Source organism: Myotis davidii, unplaced genomic scaffold (assembly GCF_000327345.1).
Source record: "Myotis davidii unplaced genomic scaffold, ASM32734v1 scaffold551, whole genome shotgun sequence".
Taxonomy (NCBI): Eukaryota; Metazoa; Chordata; class Mammalia; order Chiroptera; family Vespertilionidae; genus Myotis; species Myotis davidii.
The window spans coordinates 1863599-1888072 of record NW_006283788.1 but is presented as its reverse complement, the minus strand read 5'-3'; the positions used below and the strand labels follow the sequence as shown (position 1 = coordinate 1888072).

The 24474-nt window shown below is 54.5% G+C and overlaps 1 protein-coding gene across 1 annotated transcript; it reads left to right on the top strand.

The window, feature by feature from the left end:
• The first annotated feature begins 810 nt into the window (after positions 1–810).
• THOP1 (thimet oligopeptidase 1) lies at positions 811–21774 on the top strand. Its single transcript, XM_006754091.2, has 13 exons — positions 811–1048; positions 4465–4677; positions 7746–7894; positions 9627–9734; positions 11307–11409; positions 13756–13916; positions 14938–15073; positions 15539–15905; positions 16165–16366; positions 18447–18633; positions 18824–18952; positions 20725–20861; positions 21271–21774. Exons 1-13 carry the CDS (start codon positions 1033–1035, stop codon positions 21424–21426), a joined length of 2064 nt encoding a protein of 687 aa, XP_006754154.1. The 5' UTR covers positions 811–1032; the 3' UTR covers positions 21427–21774.
• The last annotated feature ends 2700 nt before the right edge of the window (positions 21775–24474 follow it).

Genomic DNA, 24474 nt, shown 5'->3' with positions numbered 1-24474 from the left:
CTTTCCACCCTGGTGACCTGCTGTACCTGGCCCTTTGTCCTTGCTCTACGCTTGTCTGTCTATCTGCCTACAACAGACAGATTATCAAATAGTAAACGAGGACATAAATTAATGAATTTCACTTAATGGCAAGAAAAATGGGGTGTTGTGATTGGGGAGATCAATTGGCCAGGATGGTTAGGGAGGGCCTTTCTTTTAAAATGTGGATTTGGAGGACGAAGAGAAACACTTCAGGTACAGGGAACAGTGAAAATGAAAACTGAAGTAGAATTAAACTCGGTGCACTTAATAGAGAATGAGTGATGAGAAATTCCCTAGGGTGACTCAGAACTGCCCACCACTAGTATTAAAAGACGCCAGAAGTGTTCTCCCGATTCATTTTTATCCTATTTAAAGCGCATGAACATTTATCACCCTGGATTATTTCAATTCTTCTGCAGAAATAAAAGGGTTTTCTTTTCTTTTTTTGCAAGGTTAATTCTAATAAATTTTTCTTTCTGGGTGCCTTAAACAGTTCAAATTTTTTTGTTGTTGTTTTAACCCACAACACTAGATTTAGGTCAGGTTACTGCACTGTTCCAAAACACCTATTGTTTGAAGTTCGGATCCGTTTATTGAGACTTCCTTGGTGATGCTGAATTGCTTACGTTTCTTTTCTTTCTTCTCTTTTCTCTTTAAGGAGGAAAAGGATGCAGGTACTAATTAATTCCGGGACTAGAAGCCCAGGCAAAGGACCAGCAGAGAGCCGCAAACGTTCAGAGGCTCAGAGGTGCCAGCCATCTGTCTCCGTCCCTGTTTCCGTCTCGTTTGTGTCTTTCTCGCCCTCGTGCGCGCGCGCGCGGAGGGTGGGGGTGGAGTGAGCTTGCGCCGTTCCCTCCTCCCAGCGTTCAGTGGGCCCGCCGGGCGGTGGGTGCCTCACTCGCCACCGCGGCCACGGAGCGGACGGAGGAGACCGGCGGACGCGGCTGAGTCAGACCGACGCAGACCAGGTGGAGGGAGAGGACCACAGTGCACACGCGCCCGCCTGCCGCCATGAAGCCCCCTGCAGGTACCGGCCACCTCTCTGTGCGGCCCCGCTAGCGGGATCCAGGAGCCCCCTGCACCCTCTCGTGCGTATGGGCGTCGGGACTTAGGCCTAAGAGCGGAGCCCAGTGACCCGCGAGTGACCGGGGCCCTGCAGAGGTGTCGGCGAGCCCGCGACCTCGTGCCCTCCGGGGCAGATGAATGAACCAGCTTCTCCAGCGCTTCGCTCATTCAGCCAACTTCTCGTGGCTTCTGCTAAGGACGGGTCGGGCCCCGGAGTGGACTCTGGGAGAGACCATGAGTTCTAGACGGAGTTCCAGAGCCCGAGACAGACGGTCAGCAAGCAAAGAAGCAAGCGAGGGCTTTAGAGAGTGATCAGTCCATGCGGGGGGCTGGTGGCGCTTTTTTTTTTTTTTTTTTTTTTTTTTAGAGAGGGCAGTCCTGGAGGGCTTCTCGGAGGGGGTGGCGTTTCGACTTGGACTGGATAGGGAGAAGCTGCTCTCTGCCAAGATCTGGGGCAGGAGCGTCCCAGTTGGCTGTAACCCTGAGGGCAAAAGCCTGGAGGGAGGAACACGGGTAACACATTTGCAGAGTAATAGGTCATTTTGGCTAGACTACAGCTTTTATTTTAAAGGCAGATGGGCACTATGGATGGGTTTTCATTGGGAACGATAGGACCTGTTTACGGTATTTTAGAAAATCGCCCAGGTTGTTGTGTGTTGCCTCCTGGAATTTTCCCTGGCCCACCTGGCCTTCCCAGTTCTTTCTCCAGCTCATTGCAATGGTGATGATGATAATTGTAGTAATAATAATTGCAACTAGGGTTGTGAAGGACTCAGGACGGCAGAGAATGTTGTCTGCCTTGCTCGCTGGAGGATTGTTAGCTTGGGGACCAGGCGCGTAGGTGGTAATCAGTAAACATTTAAGGAATGAAGGCGTCTGCTCAAGTTTTTCAAATTCTAGCTCCTCCAGGAGGTTTTCCTGACCCTTCCGGCTCATGTGGATCTCCCAGCTTTCCGGAGCTTCTGGAGCCCTTCTTTACCACCAAATTTGATACGAACCTACAATCCCTTTCCGGCACTTCTGAGATTCAAAATGCTCTGCAAACAGAAAGATTTTTTCTGAAGTTCGAAGCAGTCTTTTGGCCAGAAAATCTGACCTGTGCTGACTTAAAGGCTTTCCTTTTTCCCTCTTAGTATATATTAGTGGTTCTCAGCGAGGATGATTGTCCCACCCCCGGGGACCCTGGGCAATGCCTGGGGACATCTGTGGTTGTCATGACAGGGAATGCTCCCCGCATAGCATGGGGGGGGGGCAGAGATGCTACTCAGCACCCCAGAACGCCCAGCACCTCCCCTCCCCATAGAATGACCCAGCCCCCAATGTTGATAGTGCTGTTCAAAAACTCTACCCCAAAGATACCAAACACAGGTTTGAGCCAGCAGCACCTTGCAAAGGTCCCCAGTGTTCACAGGATGGGGAGTCCAGGACACTTTGGCCCTGCTCAACTCCTGGCTGGCCAGAAGGGGGAAATGGGGCATAGCTGGGTGTTTCCTGGAGCCACCCCCTTGTTGATGGTGCATTCCACACCCATTCTGTTCAATAACTCAACACGTAATTTGGGACAGGTGTAGCCATTTCAGATCTACAGGGTCTTCCTGAGAAAGGAATGTGGAAGGGAAGACAGGCAGGGTGAGGGCTCGGGACAGAGAAGACACCTGTAGGAAGGCCCTGGAGACGGGAGAAAACCAGTGCGGCTGGTAAAACCAGAGCCGTTGGTAAAGCCAGCTGGCCAGACCTGCCATACGGGACTCAGTAGAGTCTGGACAATGTAGACCAGGGGTCAGCAAACTGCGATATAAGGGCGCACATGGTTTAGCCTTGGCTGCCACATACCACCTCCCATGTGAAATCACCTTTAGTTCATGGGCTGTGTGGAATCAGGTAGGTATAGACTTTGATGAAAGGTTTGAAGTTTTTTTAAAATTAATCTTTATTATTGAAAGAATTACATATGCCCTCTTTTCCCCCCATTGACCCCCTTCTAGCTCACCCTCATCCCCCACCCCAGGCCTTCACCACCCTATTGTCTATGTCCATGGGTTACGCACATATGCGTACAAGGTCTTTGGTTGATCTCTTCCCACCCACCCAACCTCCCCTGCCTTCCCTCTGAGATTCCACAGTCTGTTCTATGCTTCTCTGTCTCTGGATCTGTTTTGTTCATCAATTTATGTTGTTCATTATATTCCACAAATGAGTGAGATCTGTGATATTTATCTTTCTCTGATTGGCTTATTTCACTTAGCATAATGCTCTCCAGTTCCATCCATGGTGTTGCTCACAAAGGTTTGAGCTTGAATCCTGAGTGTGGGGTGGAGTAGGGGAGAGGGGACAGGGAGGCCCACAACTAGATGTGCAGATTTACAAAGGTGAGGTGAGTACAGTGCACTAGTTGACAGTGTGAGAGCACAATCAGACAGTGGGCGTGAACCCCACCTCCACCACTTGTTGCCTATGATAGTGGTCGGGCAAACTGCGGCTCACAGGCCACATGTGGCTCTTTGGCCCCTTGAGTGTGGCTCTTCCACAAAATACCGACTTCTGCTCATGGGCCACGAAGTTTCAATCGCACTGTATGTGTGCGCCCACACGTGGTATTTTGTGGAAGAGCCACACTCAAGGGGCCAAAGAGCCACATGTGGCTCGCGAGCCGCAGTCTGCCGACCACTGGCCTATGAGATCACTTGAACTCTCCAAATCTCAGGATTCATCTCATAAGACAGGCAAATGGAATGCAGACTACAGCACTGTCTGAGAATTCAGAGAGGGGAAGAGTACAAAGCATCTTACACTCCGAACCTTACACAGAAGTTGTCAAGTGATTGCTGTCGGTACAGACCACAGTCTCCTATCCAGAAGCTCTTCAGGGCTAGGGATGTTTCAGTAATCAGGGTTTTCCCCCATTTTAGAAAGGTAATACAGTGCACATGTCACATATTGCATCCAGGGAGGCCTGGAGTGGCACCCTGTAATCAAAGTATTCCTTGAGTATTCCTTCCATCTCACCCCTGTTGACATTTGGGGTCGGGTTGCTCTCTGTGGGGAGCTGTCCTGGGCACTGTAGGGTGTTGAGCAGCATCCCTGGCCCCTACCTACTCGATGTAGTAGCATTACTCCCGGTCCTGATGACCTCAGATGTCCCCAGACGTCATTGTCCCCTGGGGAGCAGAATTGCCTTCTCTAGAGGACTGGTCGGCCTGTGCCTCCTCACAAGGCCCTCGGGCCTCGCCTATCTGCAGAGAAAGACAGGTCCTTTGCTGTCCCTCATTAGCCCCCTGTCACTGCCCCCCCCTCCCCCCTCCCCCAGTTACTCTGACCCGAATTCTGGATTCTGGATGTGAAGCAGATGCCTGGTGTGGTGTTTTGTTCTCTGTGTAGCCTGCACAGCAGATGTCTTGGACAAGGCAGCCCCCTGCTCCGTGGTGAACTACCTGAGATGGGACCTGAGTGCCCAGCAAATAGCGGAGCTCACGGCGGAGCTCATGGAGCAGACCAAGTGCGTGTACGACCAGGTGGGCTCCCTGAAGTTTGAAGACGTGTCCTACGAGAGTACACTCAAGGCGCTGGCTGACGTGGAGGTGTCCTACACAGGTAAGTCCAGGTCAGGATCCAGGCAGGGAGCTGCTGGACCCTTACCCTGGGGTGGTACCACCCATTCCCTGGGGTGGCGATGGATAAGAGGTGCTGACAAAGGTAAAGGCACCCGGCAGGTGTGGCCCGTTCCCATGAGCGCCCTGCTCCCCTCGGCCACCTGGGATGATCCGTCCTCACAAGCACGTCATCTGAGGGCCCAGAGGGGACCGCAGCACCCCTCTCAGAGCCGGCTCAGGTGCCTGCCTTGAAACTGGAGCCCTTCTCACTCCTTTCCAGGCCCAGGGGGTATTTGTTTTCTCTCTGAGAACTAAACTGAGACCTGAACTTGGCTCCCTTGCTTTTCTTCTCCCCAAGGCCTCCCTGCACTTTGGGTAACCTGACGCCGTCCCCCAGCTGGCTTCTCTCCTCTGCAGGGTCTGTCTGCTTCCTTTGGGAGGAGTGAGGTGCTCAGTTAAACAGATACAGCCTCTGCTTGCTGGAGCCCCCTTTGCAGGGGATGACAGTGTGGGGACAGAAGATCAAGGGAAGTCTCGAGGCGAAGCGTCCTGAGCCAGGAAACCCCCTGACCCCAAATCTTGAGCAAAAGTCGTTTTCATGGGAACCGTTGGGAATCCCTGCTGCAGGATTCTCACGAGTCCCTGAGGCCTCACTGTGTCCCTGAGGCCTCACTGAGTCCCTGAGGCCAACACTTTGCTGGTGTTGGCCGAGGGGTGAGGGCTCTGCATCCTGCCTTTGCACCCACTTCCCCACTTTGGGCAGATGGGCCTCAGTCTCCCCTTCTTCTCTCTCACAAGAGGTACTCGAAGGTCGAAGGATGCTAATTCCCACTTACCAGCTGTCACTCCACCCCACCTCCACTCAGTGGCCCAAGTAATTCTAAGGAAAAGTAAAATTGACTCCTGGTGCTTCTGGAAGCCAGAGTCCTGGGTGTGGCCTTCAGTGCCCTGCGCTGTCAGCCCTCCTCACCCTCCCTGGGCTGTCTGCCGGCCACATGGCGTTGCCCTTGCTCGTTCCCGCCCCTCTTAGCCTGGAGTTCTTTTCACCCTCTGCTTTGCTGGATGTCAGACTGCTCTGGATCACAGGAGCCCCTTCCCTGGCCCCCACTTCCTGCGCCAGCTGCCTAGATTAACTCCTCACTCTGCACTGTTTGATGTTGCACTCAGGGCATGTCAGTCTGCAAATCCCAAACCCAGATGCTGGTTCTGTCTTTTTCACTGTTCTTGGGCAGCCAGCAGCAGGTCCACCCAGGGCCCCACTGTTTAATACAAGTCAGCTGAGCAGCTCAGTCCTTATCCGGCCCTCAGAGGTCTTCATGCTTCAATGAGATGCATCCGGACCATGGAAGTGACCAAGTTATGATTTGAATTCAGGTCTCCCCAGTGCACTGTGTGCTTTTATTAAAAATATTTTTATTGATTTCAGAGAGGAAGGGAGAGGGAGAGAGAGATAGAACATCAATGATGAGAATCATCAATCGGTTGCCTCCTGCACGGCCCCCACCAGGGATCGAGCCCGCAACCTGGGCATGTGCCCCTGACCGGAATCAAACCCAGGACCCCTCAGTCTACAGGCCAACACTCCATCCACTGCACCAAGTGGGCCAGGGCAGTGTGTACTTTTTTTACATCGTTCTTTTGAGATGTAATTCTTATACCATGTAATTCACCTATTGACAGCATATATCCCAGTGGTTTTTAGTATATTTGCAGTGTTGTCCAACTATCACCATGATCTAATTTTAGAATTTTTTGTCACCCCAGAAAGAAGCCCCATCCCCCTCCTCCAGCAACTGGGAACCCACTCGCTGGGTCTGTCTGCCCTGGACATTTCACATGAATGGGATTCCACCCTGTGTGGCCTTTTGTGTCTGGCTTCTCTCACGTGGTAGTGAGTGTCCCTGCTCAGTCCTTTTCGTGGCTGAGTAGCAGTCCCATGTGGATGGACCACATTTGTATATCCAGTCACGGTCAGGGGCTTGTGGGTTGTTTCCACCGTGTGGTGGTGATGAATCCTGCTGCTGTGAGCGGGAGTGCCCCGGTTTCAGTGTGGACGTGTGTTTTTGTTTCTTGTGGGTGGACACCTAGGGATAGAATTACTGGGTCACATGGGTCTTCGTTAAAATTATGCTCTTATAGCCACTCCCTTCTCTATTTAACGAAGTGTGAATGTGGTCTGTAAATTATAAAATTGTGAATTTAAAATAGAGCCATCAGGCCCTAACCAGGTAGCTCAGTTGGTTAGAACGTCATCCCAGTGCCCCAAGGTTGCGGGCTCGATCCCTGGTCAGGGCACATACAAGAATCAACTGGTGAATGCGGAGATAGGTGGAATAACAAATGAATGGTTCTCTCTCTCTCTCTCTGGAATCAATAAAAATAAATAAATAAATAAATAAGACTCAACCATAAATAAGTGGGACAACAAATTGATGTCTGTGCCCTGACCGGTTTGGCTCAGTGGATAGAGCTTCGGCCTGCGGACTGAAGGGTCCCAGATTCGATTCTGGGCAAGGGCATGTACCTTGGTTGCAGGCACATCCCCAGTGGGAGGTGTGCAGGAGGCAGCTGATTGATGTTTCTTTCTCATCGATGTTTCTAACTTCTGTCCCTCTCCCTTCCTCTCTATAAAAAATGAAATTTTTTTTTAAAAAATCGACGTCTGTTTCCCTCCTCCCCTCCCCCTCCCACCCCCATCCTCTCTCCCTCTCTGTCTAAAATCAATACGAAAAATATGTTAAATAAAATAGAACCATCAGCAGCCGTGGCTCTTTTTCTAGAATGGAATCCCGTCAACCTCTCCTGGTCTTGTCATACGTCCCTGTTACAGTCCTTGGCGTGGAGCAGCATGAGCTAAACCTGTTTCTGTTTGGACTCTGAGGTCCCGAGGACATGGGTGACAGCACTGATTTCCCTGTTGCGGTGCCCAGCCCAGGGCCCCGTGTGGGGAATGCTCACAGGACAGATCAACAAAGAGGGATGGGTTCTGTGCCTGGGGTGTGAGGTCAGCACTTGCGGGTTCCATCCGGGACCCGGTTTCACAGTTGTCCCATTCTCTCCCCGTTTTAGTTCAGAGGAATATCCTTGACTTCCCCCAGCACGTTTCTCCATCCAAGGACATTCGGACAGCCAGCACCGAGGCAGACAAGAAGCTGTCTGAGTTTGACGTGGAGATGAGCATGAGGCAGGACGTGTACCAGAGGATCGTCTGGCTGCAGGTGAGGGTGCTGCGAAGACACGGCACTGGGCACGTCATCAATCGGCTGCCCCTGCACGGCCCCTACTTGGGATTGAGCCCGCAACCTGGGCCTGGGCCCTGATCAGGAATTGAACTGGCAGCCTCCTTGCTCCTGGGTCGACCTCAACCACTGAGCAACACTGGCCAGGCACTCCCCTGGTTTTAAAAGGCAGAAAACTGTAGAGTTTCAGAGATGGAAGGTGGGGATGACTGCATAGCAGTGCAAAGGGACTTAATGCCACTGAGCTGTGCATTTGAAAGTGGTTAAAGTGGTAAGTTTTATCTATTTTGCCACAATTTAAAAAATCATTTAAAGAATGACAGACAGCCCTAGCTGGTTTGGCTCAGTGGATAGAGCTTCAGCCTGCATACTGGGGGGTCCCGGGTTCAATTCTGGCCAGGGGCATGTGCCCAGATTGCGGGCTCGATCCCCACTGGCAGGAGACAGCCAATCAATGACTTCCTCATCATCACTGATGTTTCTATCTCTTCCTCTCCTTTCCTCTCTGAAATCAATAAAGAAATATATATATTTTTAAATGACAGACAAATGGAGAGGAATGAAAAAAAAAGACAGTATGAAAATCCTAGGACTCCTTACACCTTTCCCCATCCACCATGTCCTTGCACTCTCCTGACCTTGTTGGGTGTTACTCAGAGATGATGTCCTATCTTCCTCTGAGGTGAGCAGGTTCCAGTGGCCTGTGCTGGTGACACAACACGAGTGTGGGCGCCATCTCCAGCCGGTGCTCTTCTCAGCAGGAGAGGGAACTTCCCTGCCAATGACGGAGGGCTGGTAGCGGTGACTACACACGCTCTTCACGCAACTCATTCACTCCCTTTTGGTTTTTGGTTTTTTGTGTGTTTTTTTGTTTGTTTTTTCTGGTGTGTTTTCTAATCCTCACCCAAGGATATTTTTCCATTGATTTTTTTTTTTTTTAGAGAGAGAGGGGGCAAGACAGAGAGAACTGTTGATGTGAGAGAAACATCGATTGGTTGCCTCCTGTTGGCAACCTGACGAGGGCTTGGGCCAGGGAGGAGCCTGTAACCCAGGTATGTGTCTTTGACTGGAATTGAACCCAGGTCCCTTTCGTCCACAGGCCGACACTCTATCCACTGAGCCAAACTGGCCAGGGCTCGTTCATTCCCTTTAAATGTGCTGACACCGTCGGCTCAGGATCGGCGTGCTTTGGTGCGTGTGCAGGCGCAGGCCTGGGGAGCACAGCTGTGTTGTTGTTGTTTTCATTGAAATTCTTATTGAGACCATTACAGGCCCACATGCAGTTGTGAGAAACGATTCGGAAAGGCCTCATCTACACTTTGTCTGATTTTCCCCAGGGTATGGTTCTGTGGGACCCACGTGAACCTCACAAGCAGGGTATTGCCCACTCACCTATTCCTCTGGAAGGGCTCACTTGCTGCATGCCCTCTGGGCTGGTCGGAGTCTGTGCCACGCCAGAAAGCAAGCACCTGGGTGCAGGTTCTGTGTGGACTCACGGCTTCGTTCTCTGGGATAAATGCCCAGGAGGGCAGTTGCTGAGTCATACGGTCATTGTACGTTTCTCTTTTTAAGAAGCCACCAGCCTGTTCTCCAGAGTGGCTGGACTCTCTTACCTAACCTCACCAGCCTCTGAGTGAGCCGTCTCTCTGCTGCCTCAGCCTGTGGCACTGACATGATTCTTCACTGTAAATAGAACTTCTTCTTATTCTAGGAGAAAGTTCAGAAGGACTCACTGAGGCCAGAGGCAGTGCGGTACCTGGAGCGACTGATCAAGCTTGGCCGAAGGAATGGGCTCCACCTGCCAGAGGAAACTCAAGAAGTGAGTGCCAGCTGTGGGGGTGGGGGTGGGGGGACTAGGCCTTCCCGCGCCCATCTGAGGGCCCGTCCTCTGGCCTAATGCTGCCTGAACCCTGTGGTGGGAGATCTGTCTAGAGCAGCTCTCTCTCTGCACCTGCCCTGCTCTCAGTTCTCCAGGGTTATGGGGGCTTCCCCAGGGTCACAGGACTCCCTCAGCGAAGGAGGGAGTGCAGGCTGAATCAGGCACCTCCCTGCGTGCCACCTTGTTCAGCTGTCCCCATGCGTTGGCTGCAGTGGTATTAAGGAAAAGCTCATTGCTCCTGTGTCTCCTCCACCCTCAGTACCAGGCTACAGCATGCTTCCCTGCTGATGCCAGATGTGTGAGGATCCCACATGAAGGAACTTTCTGGCACCGGCTGGGTGTCCTACACGTTAACTCCGAACTGACACTTTGTACCAGGAAAGGCATCAGGTTCCGCAGGGTCAGGTTCAGCCCCACAGGCCTGCCCCTACCTCAGACCTGTGAGGGAATTGAAGGGTCCCATGGCCCCTCCTTAGATTAATTTCCTAAGTGGCTTGCAGACCTCAGAGGACCCGTTACTCACAAGATCTCTGGCTTAGTGTAAAGGTTATGACTCGGCAATAGCAGATGGAAGAGATGCAAAGGCCGAGGTAAGGGGCGGGGCTTGGAGCTCCCATGCCCTCCCTGGTGCACTTCTCTCCCCACGTCTGCGTGTGTTCACCGACCCCAGGAGCTTTCTGAGCTCATCCTTTTGGGAGGTTTCATTACATTTGCACGATTGATGAAATCAGTGGCCCTTGGAGACATTTCAACCTCCAACCTCCAGCCCCTCTCCCCTCCCAGAAGGTGGGGAATGGGGTGGGACTGAAAATTTGATCCATCCTGTGACTGGGAGTTTTGGAAGTGGGCTCGTTCACATAAACTCAGCTGTGGTGGAAGGGCTCCTGTCACTTTTGTGCCCCTGGGCCTCTGTCACTTAGCAAATTCCAAGGGTTTAGGAGCCACGTGTCCGAAAGGGAGCCAAGTCCAAATGCACGTTTCTTACTGTGTCACAGTATCGCAGAGAGAGGCGTCCCTGTTGCCCAGCTGGGAACCGAGGCTGCTCCCAGTCGTGGTTGATGGGGTGGCGCCTGCCTTCAGCCTCGTTCCCTCTTCTCTCCCCACGCCAGGCAGCCCTGGGGTTTCCAGCGGATTCACCCCGGGGCCCAGGCCCTTCCCTTGTGCCCTGTGTCTCTCCCTCGCCCAGATGGGTCAGTTTTTAATTGTTTCTGAAAACCAGATGGACCCTGAAAGGGCAAACATTGAACTCGGTTGGGATGTCCAAAGCTTAGGCTGCAGACTCTGGGGAAGATTCCTCAGTGGGAGGGTCCAGAAGGCTCTTGGCTGGGGACCCAAACAGATGGGGACACCCCTCGAATCCCTGCGTCGTGAGGTTGCTCAGCGCAGCAGACCGGTGCTTGTGCCAAAAACCTCCTGTTGCCCACCTTGTCTGCCTCCTCTCCTGCCGGTGGGAGCCCAGCCCTGAGGGTATCGTAATGGCAGTGCTCCCCGCTCACGGCTCCTCTCCCTCAGAAAATCAAAGGCATCAAGAAGAAGCTGAGTCTCCTCTGCATTGACTTCAATAAGAACCTGAATGAGGACACGACCTTCCTGCCCTTCACACGGGAGGAGCTGGGTACGTGGAGGGCCGTGTGGGGGAGGCAGCCGTGTCGACGGCCAGCCTCAGGGGCATGGTCTGGGGGGACCCTCCAGGACCGCCGCCTCCGCCCTCGGAGGCTGAGCATTTGTCCGACCCCCGGGCAAGGGGGTTTCCCGCTTGGAGCGCTCGGTGTTTTGGAATCTACGGTTCTAGGTCCTTCCTGGAGGGGCCGTGTTCTGTCTGTTGAGATTCTGGCCTGTCTGCTGAGACATCAACCTGACACTCGCCCCTCTTTATTATTTTTATTGTTTAAAATCTTACAAAATGAAGGGGATAGACTGAATCGGTGGTTCCCAAGCCTGGCTGTATGCGGGAATTTTGAAGGGTTGGGGCTTAGGTGTCCTTCCTAGTTTTTACTCTTTTCTCCACTTCCCTTTTCCTGCATATTTTATTTTGAAAAATTTCACGCCTATGGGAAAGTGACGAGGATGGCGCTGTGGAGAGCCCTGCGCACGTCACCTGTCCTCACCCTCTGCTAGTGTCCGCTTCCCCTCTGCTGATTGCAGGAAGAGGGATGTTCAGGAAACAGTGTCGAACAGAGTGTGGAGAGTGCGGACAGGTTTCCCCACATCAGCTCCCCGCGAGGTGCTCTCTCCCATCTGGGACCCGCTTAGTTTTGTGTCTTGTCAGGCTCCTTTCCTGTCGAACAGTTGCTCAGCCTTTTGCAATTTTCCCCCATCTTTCCCAACATTGACCGTTCTGAAAACCAGGCCAGTGGCTGTGCTGCAGCCTGTGAGAGCCCCTGTGAGGGCCCTGGGCGAGGCTGTGTGTCCTACTAGCGGTGCGCCGTGCCGTGTGGCGTCATGTTACGTGAGATCCGGCTCTGTGAGTCCAGTAGCCTTTGCCTTGGCGGTGGCCAGGGTGCAGGGCCCTCACTGAGGGTGGCTGCCCTACACATTTCCCGGAACAAGGACTTACAGACTGATCCCCACTACGCTCTGCCTCCCCTCGTTCTCATCCAGTCCCCGCTGTGTCCCGGACAACAGGTCCCACCATGTGATCCTGACATTTAGGAAAGCCGCCGTGTTTCCTGGCCAAAGGGTAATCCCGGGCCTCTGGAATCCAGGAACGAATCTACTCAACCTTACTGTACATGGGGCTGCCTTGCTGTCTGTCTGTCCAGCCTGAGGGCCTTGCTGTGTGGGACTGGCCTCTGGCCCCCTGTGTGGGCAGCTTGAATCCCCAGCATGTGGAGCAGGTGACTGTTCGCCCTGCCTGGCCTCAGAGACCGTGCCTCGCGGGGTGGGGCCGGTGGCAGCGGCTGGGACACGTCTGGCCAGCCTGGCAGGGTCCGGCCTGTCTGCAGGTCCGGCTGAGCAAGGCTGTGCCACTTGTTTATTTTTTTCTGTTTGCAAAAGGGATACGTGGTGTTATTTTACCAAAATACAGACAACGTATCTCTTTCTGTATATATCCTTTCCTCTCCCCCCCGACTGCTCCCTCCCTGCCCATTAATCTTAATTACTGATTAGGTGGTGGTCTGCCAGCTGTGGCCGTTGGGACATGACCGGCTTTCCCTTCATGATCAGTAATTTCTCAAGAGAAGCTTTGAGACCACTGCCCACCACATTTCCACCCCCAGTGTAGCACCCATGGGTGGCTTCCTAACTCCATCAGTCTTTGTACATTTGTTAGTTGATTTTTCATAAGTCAGAGCTTTCCCTTACCCCCATTTATTGATTGATTTATCTATATCAGTGTGGACTATAGATCCTATTTTATTCAGTGGGTTATGGTCTACTGCTGTCATTATTTATGTTGATGCTAAGGTTGTCCTAGTATGACTTTAAGGGGCCAATTCAAGCATGCCATATCCCTGTTAGTCTTTGAGCACCTTTTTTTAAAAAAAATTGATATGTTTTATTGATTTTTAGACAGAGAGGAAGGGAGAGGGATAGAGAGATAGAAACATCAATGCTGAGAGAGAATCATTGATTGGCTGCCTCCTGCGTGCCCCACACTAGGGATCAAGCCTGAAACCTGAGCATGTGCCCTGACCTCCTGGTTCATAGGTCGATGCTCAACCACTGAGCTACACCGTCTGGGCATGGGCACCTTCTTTTTGACACAAGATGTTCTAGGCTCATTCCGTCCTTTCCGGTGAGGTGGGAACCCTGAAGGTGCCAGTCCGAGGGCATTGCACCCAGTTCTCTGACATGGAAGGACAGGTCAGGTGTGGGGGCTGTCGCAGCAGGTTAGGCCACTGGGAAGGGGCATTGCTGCCTAGTGGGGGCATAGTCAGGGCTGCTGGGTCCCATTCCTAGCTCAGCCCTCCCGCCGTGTCTGCGCTGGTCTTTAAAAGCCCCCCAATTTGGTTCACAGGAGGGCTTCCTGAGGACTTCTTGAACTCTCTGGAGAAGACTGAGGATGAGAAATTCAAAGTCACCCTCAAGTACCCTCACTACTTTCCTCTCCTGAAGAAGTGCCACGTCCCTGAGACCAGAAGGAAGGTGGAGGAAGCCTTCAACTGTCGATGCAAGGAGGTGAGAGGGCGGTGCCAGGGTCCGGCTGCGGGGCTCCGCCTCAGGCTCTGTCCTTGGAACAGTCGTATCTGGAACTGGGAGGCGCTGGGCCTGTTCTGTCTGCTCAGAGCAGGGGTTAGCAGGGGTTCTCAACCTGTGGGTCGCGAACAATGAAAATACATCCTGCATATCAGATATTTACATTACGATTCATAACAGTAGCAACATTACAGTTATGAAGTAGCAATGAAAACAGTTTTATGATTGGGGGTCACCACAACATGAGGAACTGTATTAAAGGGCCGGGCATTGGGAAGGTGGAGAACCACTGGGTTAGAGTGTCTCGAGCTCAGGACTGGATAGGGGTTAGCACCCCCTTGTCTCCATTCCCATCCTGGCCCCCAGGCTTGACCTGAGAGGCAGAGCGGGGCGGGGAGAAGGGGAGGGAGGAATAGGCAGAGTCCAGGTCCCAGGGGACAGGGCATGCTGACTGGCACTGCTGCCCCACCCCCACCTGCCTTGAGTCCCCTCATGTGACTGGAAGCTCTCCACTCACCTTCCCAGGGTAGTTTCTTTCCTGCGCACCAGCCGTGCCTGTGGGAGTGTTCTGTTCTGAATGGACTCTGTCTCTCCGTGCAAGTGAATCAGACGGATTTCACGTTGTGTTGGCCCCATGAGCTTGGCTGGCTGGGTTGGCTGCCCGGAGGTGCCGGTAGAGATGTGGTGCCGCCTTGAGGCCTGGACCAGGCCCTTGGTGGGGGCCCCCGGTGCACAGTGCTTTCCACTCGGCTTCAGCACCCTTCATGGTTCACACCCTTTGTGTTTCCAAAGGAGCCGAGGGCGATAGCTCGTGTGCCAGGACAGAAACAGGAGTGTAGAGACGCAGGCCGGGGGCAGGAGGGCGGGAAAGCAGGTGCGGAGGGAGCCAGCCAGGGCCTGAGCAGCCCTGCAGCTGCTGAGGCCCATTAGGGGGGCAGGGTGCTGCCTGGGATCCCCACAGGCGGGAGCGGCACCCACAGGCCCGCCCACTTGTCGGTTCCAGGAGAACTGTGCCATCCTCAGGGAGCTGGTGACCCTGCGGGCCCAGAAGTCCAGCCTGCTGGGCTTCGGTACGCACGCCGACTACGTCCTGGAGATGAACATGGCCAAGACCAGCCAGACGGTGGCCACTTTCCTAGGTAACCGCCTTCTTCCGCCTCCCGTGTGCTGTTCTTGACTGTGACGAAATGGTGCTTCTGAGGGCCCCGTCCTGTCCACCCTGAGGTGGGCGGCCCTGTGACGCCTCTGACCCCTGTGTTTGACCTGAGGGATCCTGATCTCACGGCTGAGCACTGAGGCTCTGAGGCGAGGCCTGCAACTGGCCCTGCTCTGCCCTTCGGGGTGTGAGGCCTGGATGAAGCGGCTGCCATGTGGCTGTTGTTTCCTCCTTGTGAAAGCGAGACCTGTGATCTCTCCCGGGGCTGCGGTGGGTGACACGGTGCTGGCCTCCGGCAAGCTCTTATCTCAGGCCCGTCCTTCCCATGCAGGGCACCAGGGCCCTGAGAGCTGGAGAAAACCAAGGCCAGCAAGTGGGGGTGAGGATGGGCAGCTGTGTTGTGCCCGCTGCAGGGAGGTAGCCTTGCCTTTCCCCTCTGTACCCCCAGACGAGCTGGCACAGAAGCTGAAGCCCCTTGGGGAGCAGGAGCGGGCGGTGATCCTGGAGCTGAAGAAGGCCGAGTGTGAGAAGCGGGGCCTGGACTTCGATGGGCGGATCAATGCCTGGGACATGCGCTACTACATGAACCAGGTGGAGGAGACGTGCTACAGCGTGGACCAGAACCTGCTCAAGGAGTACTTCCCCATGCAGGTGGTCACCAGGGGGCTGCTGGGCATCTACCAGGAGTTGCTGGGGCTGACCTTTGACCTGGAGGAGCACGCCGCCGTGTGGCACGAAGACGTGAAGCTGTACTCAGTGAGGGACACGGCCTCAGGAACGGTCATCGGGAAATTCTACCTGGACCTCTACCCCCGGTGCGTGTGAGCTGGGGCAGAAGGTGGGGGGCCAGGAGCGTTCATGCCTCTGGGGATGTGCGCACTCCCTCCTCAGCTGAGAGCCCTCAGGGTGTCTGTTAGCCTCAGCTGGCAGGTGGGTTGATGGAGGGATGCCGGGTCAGGGAGTGGCAGAATTGGGGACCAGCCTGGGGTCGCTACCCCTCTGGGCCAGTTAGCAAGCAGAGCAGACCCCCAGCCAGGCCTGACCCTGCCCCCTCCCTCCCCCCACAATCCCCAGGGAAGGCAAGTATGGGCACGCAGCCTGCTTCGGCCTGCAGCCAGGCTGCCTGCGACAGGACGGGAGCCGCCAGATCGCCATCGCGGCCATGGTGGCCAACTTCACCAAGCCCACCCCGGATGCCCCCTCCCTGCTGCAGCATGATGAGGTGGAGACCTACTTCCATGAGTTTGGGCATGTGATGCACCAGCTCTGCTCTCAGGTGGGTGTGGGGCCAGGGCCTGGCAGGGAAGAAGGGCAGGGGCGCCCTCCCCCTCCCCCCCGCCCCGCGCCTGGTGGTTAGTGGGTCTGGAGACAGTTTTCTCCATGTTGGATTCTTCATGTGGCATTGCCATGCGTAGGGTAATACCCTGTTGTATTCATTTCCATCACAAAGCCCCACGGGGGTGGCTTACACAACAGAAATGTCTGATTTTCCTGGTGCTGGAGGCTAGAAGTCCGGGGTCAGTGTGTGGGCAGGGTTGGTGAGCTCTCTCTCCTGGGTGTGTAGATGCCAGCTTTTCCACATGTCCTCGCATGATTGTCCCTCTGTGTGTGTCTGTGTCCTGATCTCTTCTTATAAGACAGTGGTCATATTGGATTAGGTCCCATCCTAGTGACCTCATTTAATCACCTCTTAAAGATCCCATCTACACGCATAGTCATATTCTGAGGTCTTGAAGGTCAGGATTCCAATATATGAATTTTGGAGAGACACAGCCCATAATAGCTCTCAGAGAACTGTTAGGTTAGTGATGATAATATACATATGTAACATGCTTAGAGTAGTGTTCATGCCAGCCTCATCTCCTGCTAGCTCACATTAAGAAACATGCATGATCCTGTGAAAGCCAGCGATGACAGCCAGAGCACATGCTGCAGGACCCAGACACAGAGCCGGCTCTGGATTCTGTGCACACTCACTGAGCCCAGTGAGAGGCGGCTCTGGATTCTGTGCACACTCACTCAGCCCAGTGAGAGGCTGCTCTGGATTCTGTGCACACTCACTGAGCCCAGTGAGAGGCTGCTCTGGATTCTGTGCACACTCACTCAGCCCAGTGAGAGGCGGCTCTGGATTCCGTGCGCACTCAGCCCAGTGAGAGGCGGCTCTGGGTTCAGTGCACACTCAGCCCAGTGAGGAGGGCGCGGGGCAGACATGGAACCTTCTCCCCATAGAGGCCCTCAGTGGCAGAGACAGGACTCACGTGGGTGTTCTGTGCCCCCAGCCTGGTGTCCGGGCCACGGGACCCAGCCGTGCACATGGCCTCTCACACAGCCCTTCCTCCTGATAACAAAAATGTGCTTGGGGGCTAAATGGGAGTTAGTGGGAGCTGGGTGCTCAGTGATTTTAGTCCGTTCACCAAGCTGTACAGCCATCGTCGCTGTCCAGTTCTGTAATATTCCATCGCCCTCAAAAGATCCTCCTTGCCCATTAGCTGTCACTCCCCACTCTGTCCAGCCCCTCCCGAGCCCCTGGCAGCCACTAATCCGTTCTCTCTCTCTGGATGTGCCTGTCCTGGACATATTACACTGATGGACTCACACACTGTGTGGCCTTTTGTGTCTGGCCTCTCACTGAGCATCATGTGTGCAAGGTCCATCCGTGTTGTAGTGAGTGTCGGTGCCTCCCTCCTTTTCACGGCCGAGTCATGTTCCAGAGTGTGGATGGGCCACTATGAATGTGACCATGTGTCCCCCTCTCCCAGGCCCCCTGCCTCACCGAGGGCCAGGATAGGGCTCCTTGACCAGTTAGCTGCCACAAGCGTCTATAGACGCAAGCGGTGGGCCTTCTTTAATTCAAAGTATCGTGGCACTTAACTGGTTAAATATCTCAGCAGCTTGTTTGGCTGGTTAGCTGCCAGACCCAGGTTTTGGCTGCACTGGATCAAGTGCTATTTTTCAGGAAAAATCTCAGACACCCAAAAGTGGACAAGAATACAGTGTACCTTCCAGCATCTGTCATCAGGTTCCACGGTTTCCAGGCTTTGGCCTTTGGGGGACAGGCTTTTTGAGAGTGTTGGCTTCGTGGGTGGGAGAGGGAAGCTGGGTGGCCAGCAGGGAACATGGGTGCTCTCTGCCTCCCAGCGTGTCCCTGGCTGAGACAGGTCAGCCAGCAGCTGCCCAGGGAAACGCGATAGTCCCCACCCTCGGCCACGCCTCATGGTGTGGGGGAGGAAAGGCCCCGCCTAGGATGTTACCCACCCGCCCAGGTGTGCCGTGACCCGTGTGCCGGATACGGCCAGGTGGGCGGGAGCTGGCCAAACAGGTATGGCATGCCTGGGCTCTCTGCCTCGTCCCCACAGGCGGAGTTTGCCATGTTCAGCGGGACGCATGTGGAGCGTGACTTTGTGGAGGCGCCTTCTCAGATGCTGGAGAACTGGGTCTGGGAGAAGGAGCCACTGCTCCGGATGTCGCAACATTACAGGACGGGCAGCGCCATCCCCCAGGAGCTGCTCGAGAAGCTCATCAAGTCCCGGCAGGCCAACACAGGTGTGTCCTAACGCCCCCCGCCTCTGTAGCCCCCATCCCTCCGACCCTGAGGCCAGGGAAACAGGGGAGTTCTTGGTGCCCATGCTGCAGCCTGCGAGGCCCGGGTATGCCCGCGGGGATTTCTGGGCCGCCCCGACTGGAGGGCTGGGCAGAGCACGGGGCCAGCCTCCATCTCCTTCCTCCTGACTAGGTCTCTTCAACCTGCGCCAGATCGTCCTGGCCAAGGTGGACCAGGCCCTGCACACGCAGAAGGCCGCCGAGCCAGCCGAGGAGTATTCCCGCCTCTGCCAGGAGATCCTTGGGGTCCCAGCCACGCCAGGTAGCTGCCCGTGGGCCTGGCCCACCTTAGAGGTTAGGGCAGGGGTGGGCAAACTTTTTGACTTGAGGGCCACAGTGGGTTCTTAAACTGGACCGGAGGGCCGGAACAAAAGCATGGATGGAGTGTGTGTGTGAACTAATACATGTTAACACTGCTGCTGGTGAAGGAGCGGAGGGGAGAGCAAGAGAACCCTCCGCTCTTTCGGCTCCGCGGGCCGGATAGAACAGCCGAACGGGCCAGATTCGGCCCACGGGCCGTAGTTTGCCCACGGCTGGGTTAGGGGGTCTCTGTCCTCTGGGTCAGAAAAGACCTTGCGCCGCATGAAGGGAGTTGAGACAGTTTATTGGTTCAGCTGACCCGAGAGAAGCAGGCGGCCCCTGGCCTCCCTCCTGCTTTGTGTTCCCAGACCTTGGCTCCAGTACGGAGCCTGATGGGCAGCTGGTGTGGGTGACTCCATCCTTCCTCACTGGCTGTGTGTCCCTTCCATGTCCACAGTGCCTTCCTGCGCCTCCTCGGGGAGACCTCCCACACATGGCTTTGTGAAAAACCGGGAGGCACAGGAAATACGAGTGATCTCATACTCTGGGGATGACGGTAGACAATGCTATTTTTGTTTTTGGGGGTTTTTTTGTTTGTTTGTTTGTTTAAATATATTTTATTGATTTTTTAGAGAGAGGAAGGGAGAGAGATAGAGAGTTAGAAACATCGATGAGAGAGAAACAGACCAGCTGCGCTGCCTCCTGCACACTCCACACTGGGAATCGAGACCGCAACCCAGGCATGTACCCTAACCCGGAATCAAACTGTGACCTCCTGGTTCATGGGTCGATGAAGAATGATACCTCATTTTCTTTTGTTTTTTAAATATACATTTTATTGATTTTTTAAAGAAAGGAAGGGAGAGGAATAGAGAGTTAGAAACATCGATGAGAGAGAAACATCTATCAGCTGCCTCCTGCACACCCCTTACTGGGGATGTGCCCGCAACCAAGATACATGCCCTTGACCGGAATCGAACCTGGGACCCTTTAGTCCGCAGGCCGACACTCTATCCACTGAGCCAAACTGGTTAGGGCAGTAGACAAGGTTTGTGGAGCGAGGTGTACTCCGTGTGCCTGTGTGTCCTTGTACATATGTACATATGAGCACACTCAAACATACATGAAGGTAATTGAGATTTAACATAAATAGCGTTGCATTGGTTTACTGTTTCTTGAGCATTTAAAAACCCTTCAAAAATGTCTTTCTTTTTTTTAATGTTTTATTGATTTTTTACAGAGAGGAAGGGAGAGGAATAGAGAGTTAGAAACATCAATCAGCTGCCTCCTGCACACTCCCTACTGGGGATGTGCCCACAGCCAAGGTACATGCCCTTGAGGGGAATCGAACTTGGAACCCTTCAGTCTGCAGGCCCACGCTCTATCCACTGAGCCAAACCGGTTAGGGCTCAAAAGTGTCTTAATCGACACATGTTCTCTGTTGTGTGGGCGAGCCTTGCCTTACCCCAGGGTCTCCCAACATTGAACTCTGGGCGGTGGCAGCTTGCGTTGTTGAAATGCTGCAGGTGAGCCCTCTGCATGTCAGCAGCTGCCAGGCACAGGTTGATTGAGTTCCTCTGGCCAAGTCCCCTGGCCCTGCTTTCTGGAAATGTCAGGGCACGTTCCCCCTTCCAGGTGCGAGTATCTCTGATGTGGCTGCTCTGAAACCCCCTCTTATTAGGGGGAGTCGGAGATCAGGCCAGGGCACAGCAATAGCCTCATATGTCTTCCCAGGGACCAACATGCCTGCGACCTTCGGCCACCTGGCGGGCGGCTACGACGCACAGTACTACGGCTACCTGTGGAGCGAGGTGTACTCCATGGACATGTTCCACACACGCTTCAAGCAGGAGGGCGTCCTCAATGGCAAGGTGAGGGGAGGACGTCCAGTGCTGCTCCCTACTGCCCAGGACCGAGAACAGTTGCCCTTGGCCTCGGGCCTGAGAGCCTGTGCAGCACCCCTGGCAGGGCAGAGCACCGGGCAGAGTCGGGCCCTCCTTTGGCTCTTCAGGCCTCCACCTGAGACCCTGCAGGGCTCGGGGCTCAGCCAGTTTCCCAGCCCTTTGTTTAGTCACAGCAGAGGCTCAGGACAGGGTCCCTGCAGGCACACTGTGTGCGCGTTCAGTCTTACACACACGCTTGCACACTTGCGCTGAGATCCCCATCAAAGTGTCAGCCCACACTCCCTTGTGATGTTGATGTGGGCGCCCATAGGCCCCCTGGGAGCTGGGGAGGGATGCTGGAGGACCCTCGACAGCCCCGACCCCTTCCCCCCTGCAGGTCGGCTTGGACTACAGAAGCTGCATCCTGAGACCGGGTGGCTCCGAGGACGCCAGCGTCATGCTGAAGCTCTTCCTGGGTCGTGACCCCAAGCAGGACGCCTTCCTCCTGAGCAAAGGCCTGCAGGTGGAGGGCAGCAAGCTGCTGGCCTGCTGATGCGCCCGGGGGTCCCACCAGCCCTGGATGGGGGCTCTAGCTCCCGCTGCCCTGGTGCCTTAGCTCCCAGCCTGGAAACGGTGGGAGACGGTGGCCTCCAGCTCAGCGTCCCGGGGAGGGTGGGGCAGGGTGAGAGAGGGGCCATTCTCTCTGGTCATTTCTCATAGCCAGTGTCCATGACCCCACTCAGTGGCCAGCCTGGGCTGAAGAGAGCTCGTCCTCAAGATGTCCGGGGAGCGCTTGTGTCCGGGCAAGCCTTCCTCTTTGTTGCACTAATATAGCCCCTTCCTGGTCATTTGTCCTAGGAAAGGGATGGGTTCTTTGAAATTCATCCATTAAAAAAAAAAAAGGAAAAAAGAGACGGCTCTGTTCCCTGGTGCCTGTCCTTTCTGTGCGGAATAGTGGAACATCTCCACCTTGTGATCGGTGTGGGTCCCTAGAAAGAGTTCCCATTAAGCCCTGACCTGGCGATCAGCCTGGGGGACAGGGCAGTTGCCGGCGGCTCCGTCGGTGCTGGAGCATTCTGGATTGTGACCGTGTGGGTCCCTGGGAGACCGCTGAGCTGTTGGAGTGACTGCAGCAGGGGGGTGGGCGTGTGGAGCTGGGGTGCCAGGGTCGCTCACCAAGAGGTGTGTTTCCTGCTAGCCTGTCACCTAGCACAGTTCTGGGAAAATCCCCGTCTCCAGGCAGCGCTGGGGAATGTGGGGCTGAGGCTGCCCACTGTGTGCAGCAGCCGCTGTCTGCCCTTGGCCCGTGGTCAGTCCCGTGCGGGACTTCTCTTCTGGTCCGGTGGCCAGGCTGGGTTTGCAGTTCGACAGGAGCTGGTTTCTGTTGGGACACAGCTGCTGGCAGCCCTTTCTTGTCCACATGACCTTGAGGACTGAAAGGCAGGTGTGCCCTGTCCTACTTGCCACTCAGGCCGGCTGTTAGCAATGTGGAAAGCCCGGGCCATGAGGAAGGATGGCCTTCCCGGGCTCTCCGGTAATTCTTCAGAAAGGCCCTAGTGGTCATTCAGTTGCAGTAGGAATGTGGAAAGGGTCCTTCATCACTAAGCAGGACGGGTGGCTGTCCCCTCTTCATTTGGTCTGGAAAGTCCATTTTCTTCCCTGGACCAAGGGATCCTGCCTTTTGCCATTGAATCGCTCACTCCAGTTTTTGCACCCTCTCACCCCCCCCCGCCCCCATCTGCCCCCTGCAAAGAGGACCAGTCAGGGGAGCGAGGGGTCAGGCAGCACCCTGACCCTTCTCCCCAAGGCCCAGGTGGCCTATTCTTAGTGGGGACAGCTGCCTGCCCCTCACCCGACCGTCCTCCCCAGCCCTGCTGTGGGCCTGGCTGTGGGGTCCCCCCTTATGTAGACCTAGCACAGAGCTCCCTGAACCCACATCTGTATCTTAAACTCTGGGCGCGTAGGCACCGTGTGGCCAAGAGGGCCGTGCCTGGAAGGTGGAGGTGACCTGGAAACGTTTAAAAAGCCGTGTCCAGTGTGACTTGGTTGGAGCGTTGTCCCTGTAAAGGGTTGTGGGTGTGATTCCCGGCCAGGGCACATACCTAGGTTTCGGGTTTAATACCCCAACCCCAGTTGGGGTCTGTGCAGGAGGCAATAGATCAATGTTGCTCTCCCAGTTCGATGTTTCTCTCTCTAAAATAACCAATGAACGTGTCCTCAGCTGAGGATTAAAAAAATAAAAGGACCGAGCTTTTGTGTTTTGCGATGCTGGTAACCTTTTTTATTTATTTATTTACCCTAACCCTAACCACCCTAGCCCCCGGCCCCGGCCCCGCCCTGAGCCCTCACTATGACCTATCAAGCAGTTATCAGTAATGTGTTACCAGTAACCGCATCACTGGTAACCATTAAGTGGTAACCAGTAACCTGCTAACCATTAACTAGGTACTGGTTACCGGTAACCTGTTAACCAGTAAGTGGTAACTGGTAACCTGGTGACCAGTAACTGGCAACCTGATAACCAGTAACTGGTGACTGGTAACTGGCAACCGGTGACTGGTAACTGGTAACCGGTGACCTGTTTATCAGTAACCACTAACTAGTAACCTGGTAAGCATTAACCAGTAACTGGTAACAAGTGACCGGTAAGTAATGACCAGTAAAAACTTAGCAGTTACCTACTACCTGGCAACCAGTAACCTGGCGACAGGTAAGCAATCACTGGCAATTCTTTATTACGAGCAGGTGCCCAGGTTATCGGTTAACAGGCAACCATCAAGCAATGCCCAGCACTCAGACACCAAAAGCAGTTGAGCTGTCACAGGCCTACCTGCACTCCCTCCCTCCCTTCCTGCCTGCCTGCCTTTCCTCTCTCTACCCACCCCCTAATGCCTTGCCTCTGCCACAGCCATCTAACCTAAGGAGGAATTGAAACCATTAGCAGGAAACACGCAGCAGTAACAATCAATCCAAAACAAGCAACATGTGCACACAGGACCCCTGGGTCTGGATGAAGGAATTGCAGAGCGCACAGGCAAGGAAAGCGAACCGTAGGAAGGCACAAACAGCATCAACGGCCCCTTCTGCAAACACAGCAATCTGCAAAGGCCTCCCCACACACAAACGCCAGCACACAGCAAATGCAGCAAGGCTCTGCAAACAACACAGCAAAAGCACCAGGCAGGCACTGCAGGGAAGGCAACACTGCAAACTTAGGAAAGCCCTGAACGTCAAGAAACAGACGACCTAGACCAGGAAACCTATCACTGCAAAGGAATCCGACAACACGACCTGAGTAGCATGACAGGACCACAAAGAAGGGCCACACTTGCTCCTGACAGCCGGAACAGGACAGACAGCATGGATCTCACCGCTCCACAGACACACCATCCCAGTGAAGGCACCTGATAGGTCAGCACAACCCAACAGTTCTGCACAGTGCAATCGGAAGTCATGCACGCACACATGCAGCGCACCGTCCGCACACCGCAAGCAGTATCAGACAGGCCTTGTCCCACACCAAGGACGCATGCAAGGGCAGAAGGAACGCATGCACCATTGCACAGCAAGTCACGCCAATGCAGTCATTCTGAAGACATGT

Bases quoted from the DNA above. Each gene is read 5' to 3' on its own strand.
- THOP1 (XM_006754091.2), top strand. The intron at 18,634-18,823 runs GTGTGTCCTAAC...CCTCCTGACTAG, and splicing joins GTCCCGGCAGGCCAACACAG to GTCTCTTCAACCTGCGCCAG. The intron at 20,862-21,270 runs GTGAGGGGAGGA...TCCCCCCTGCAG, and splicing joins AGGGCGTCCTCAATGGCAAG to GTCGGCTTGGACTACAGAAG.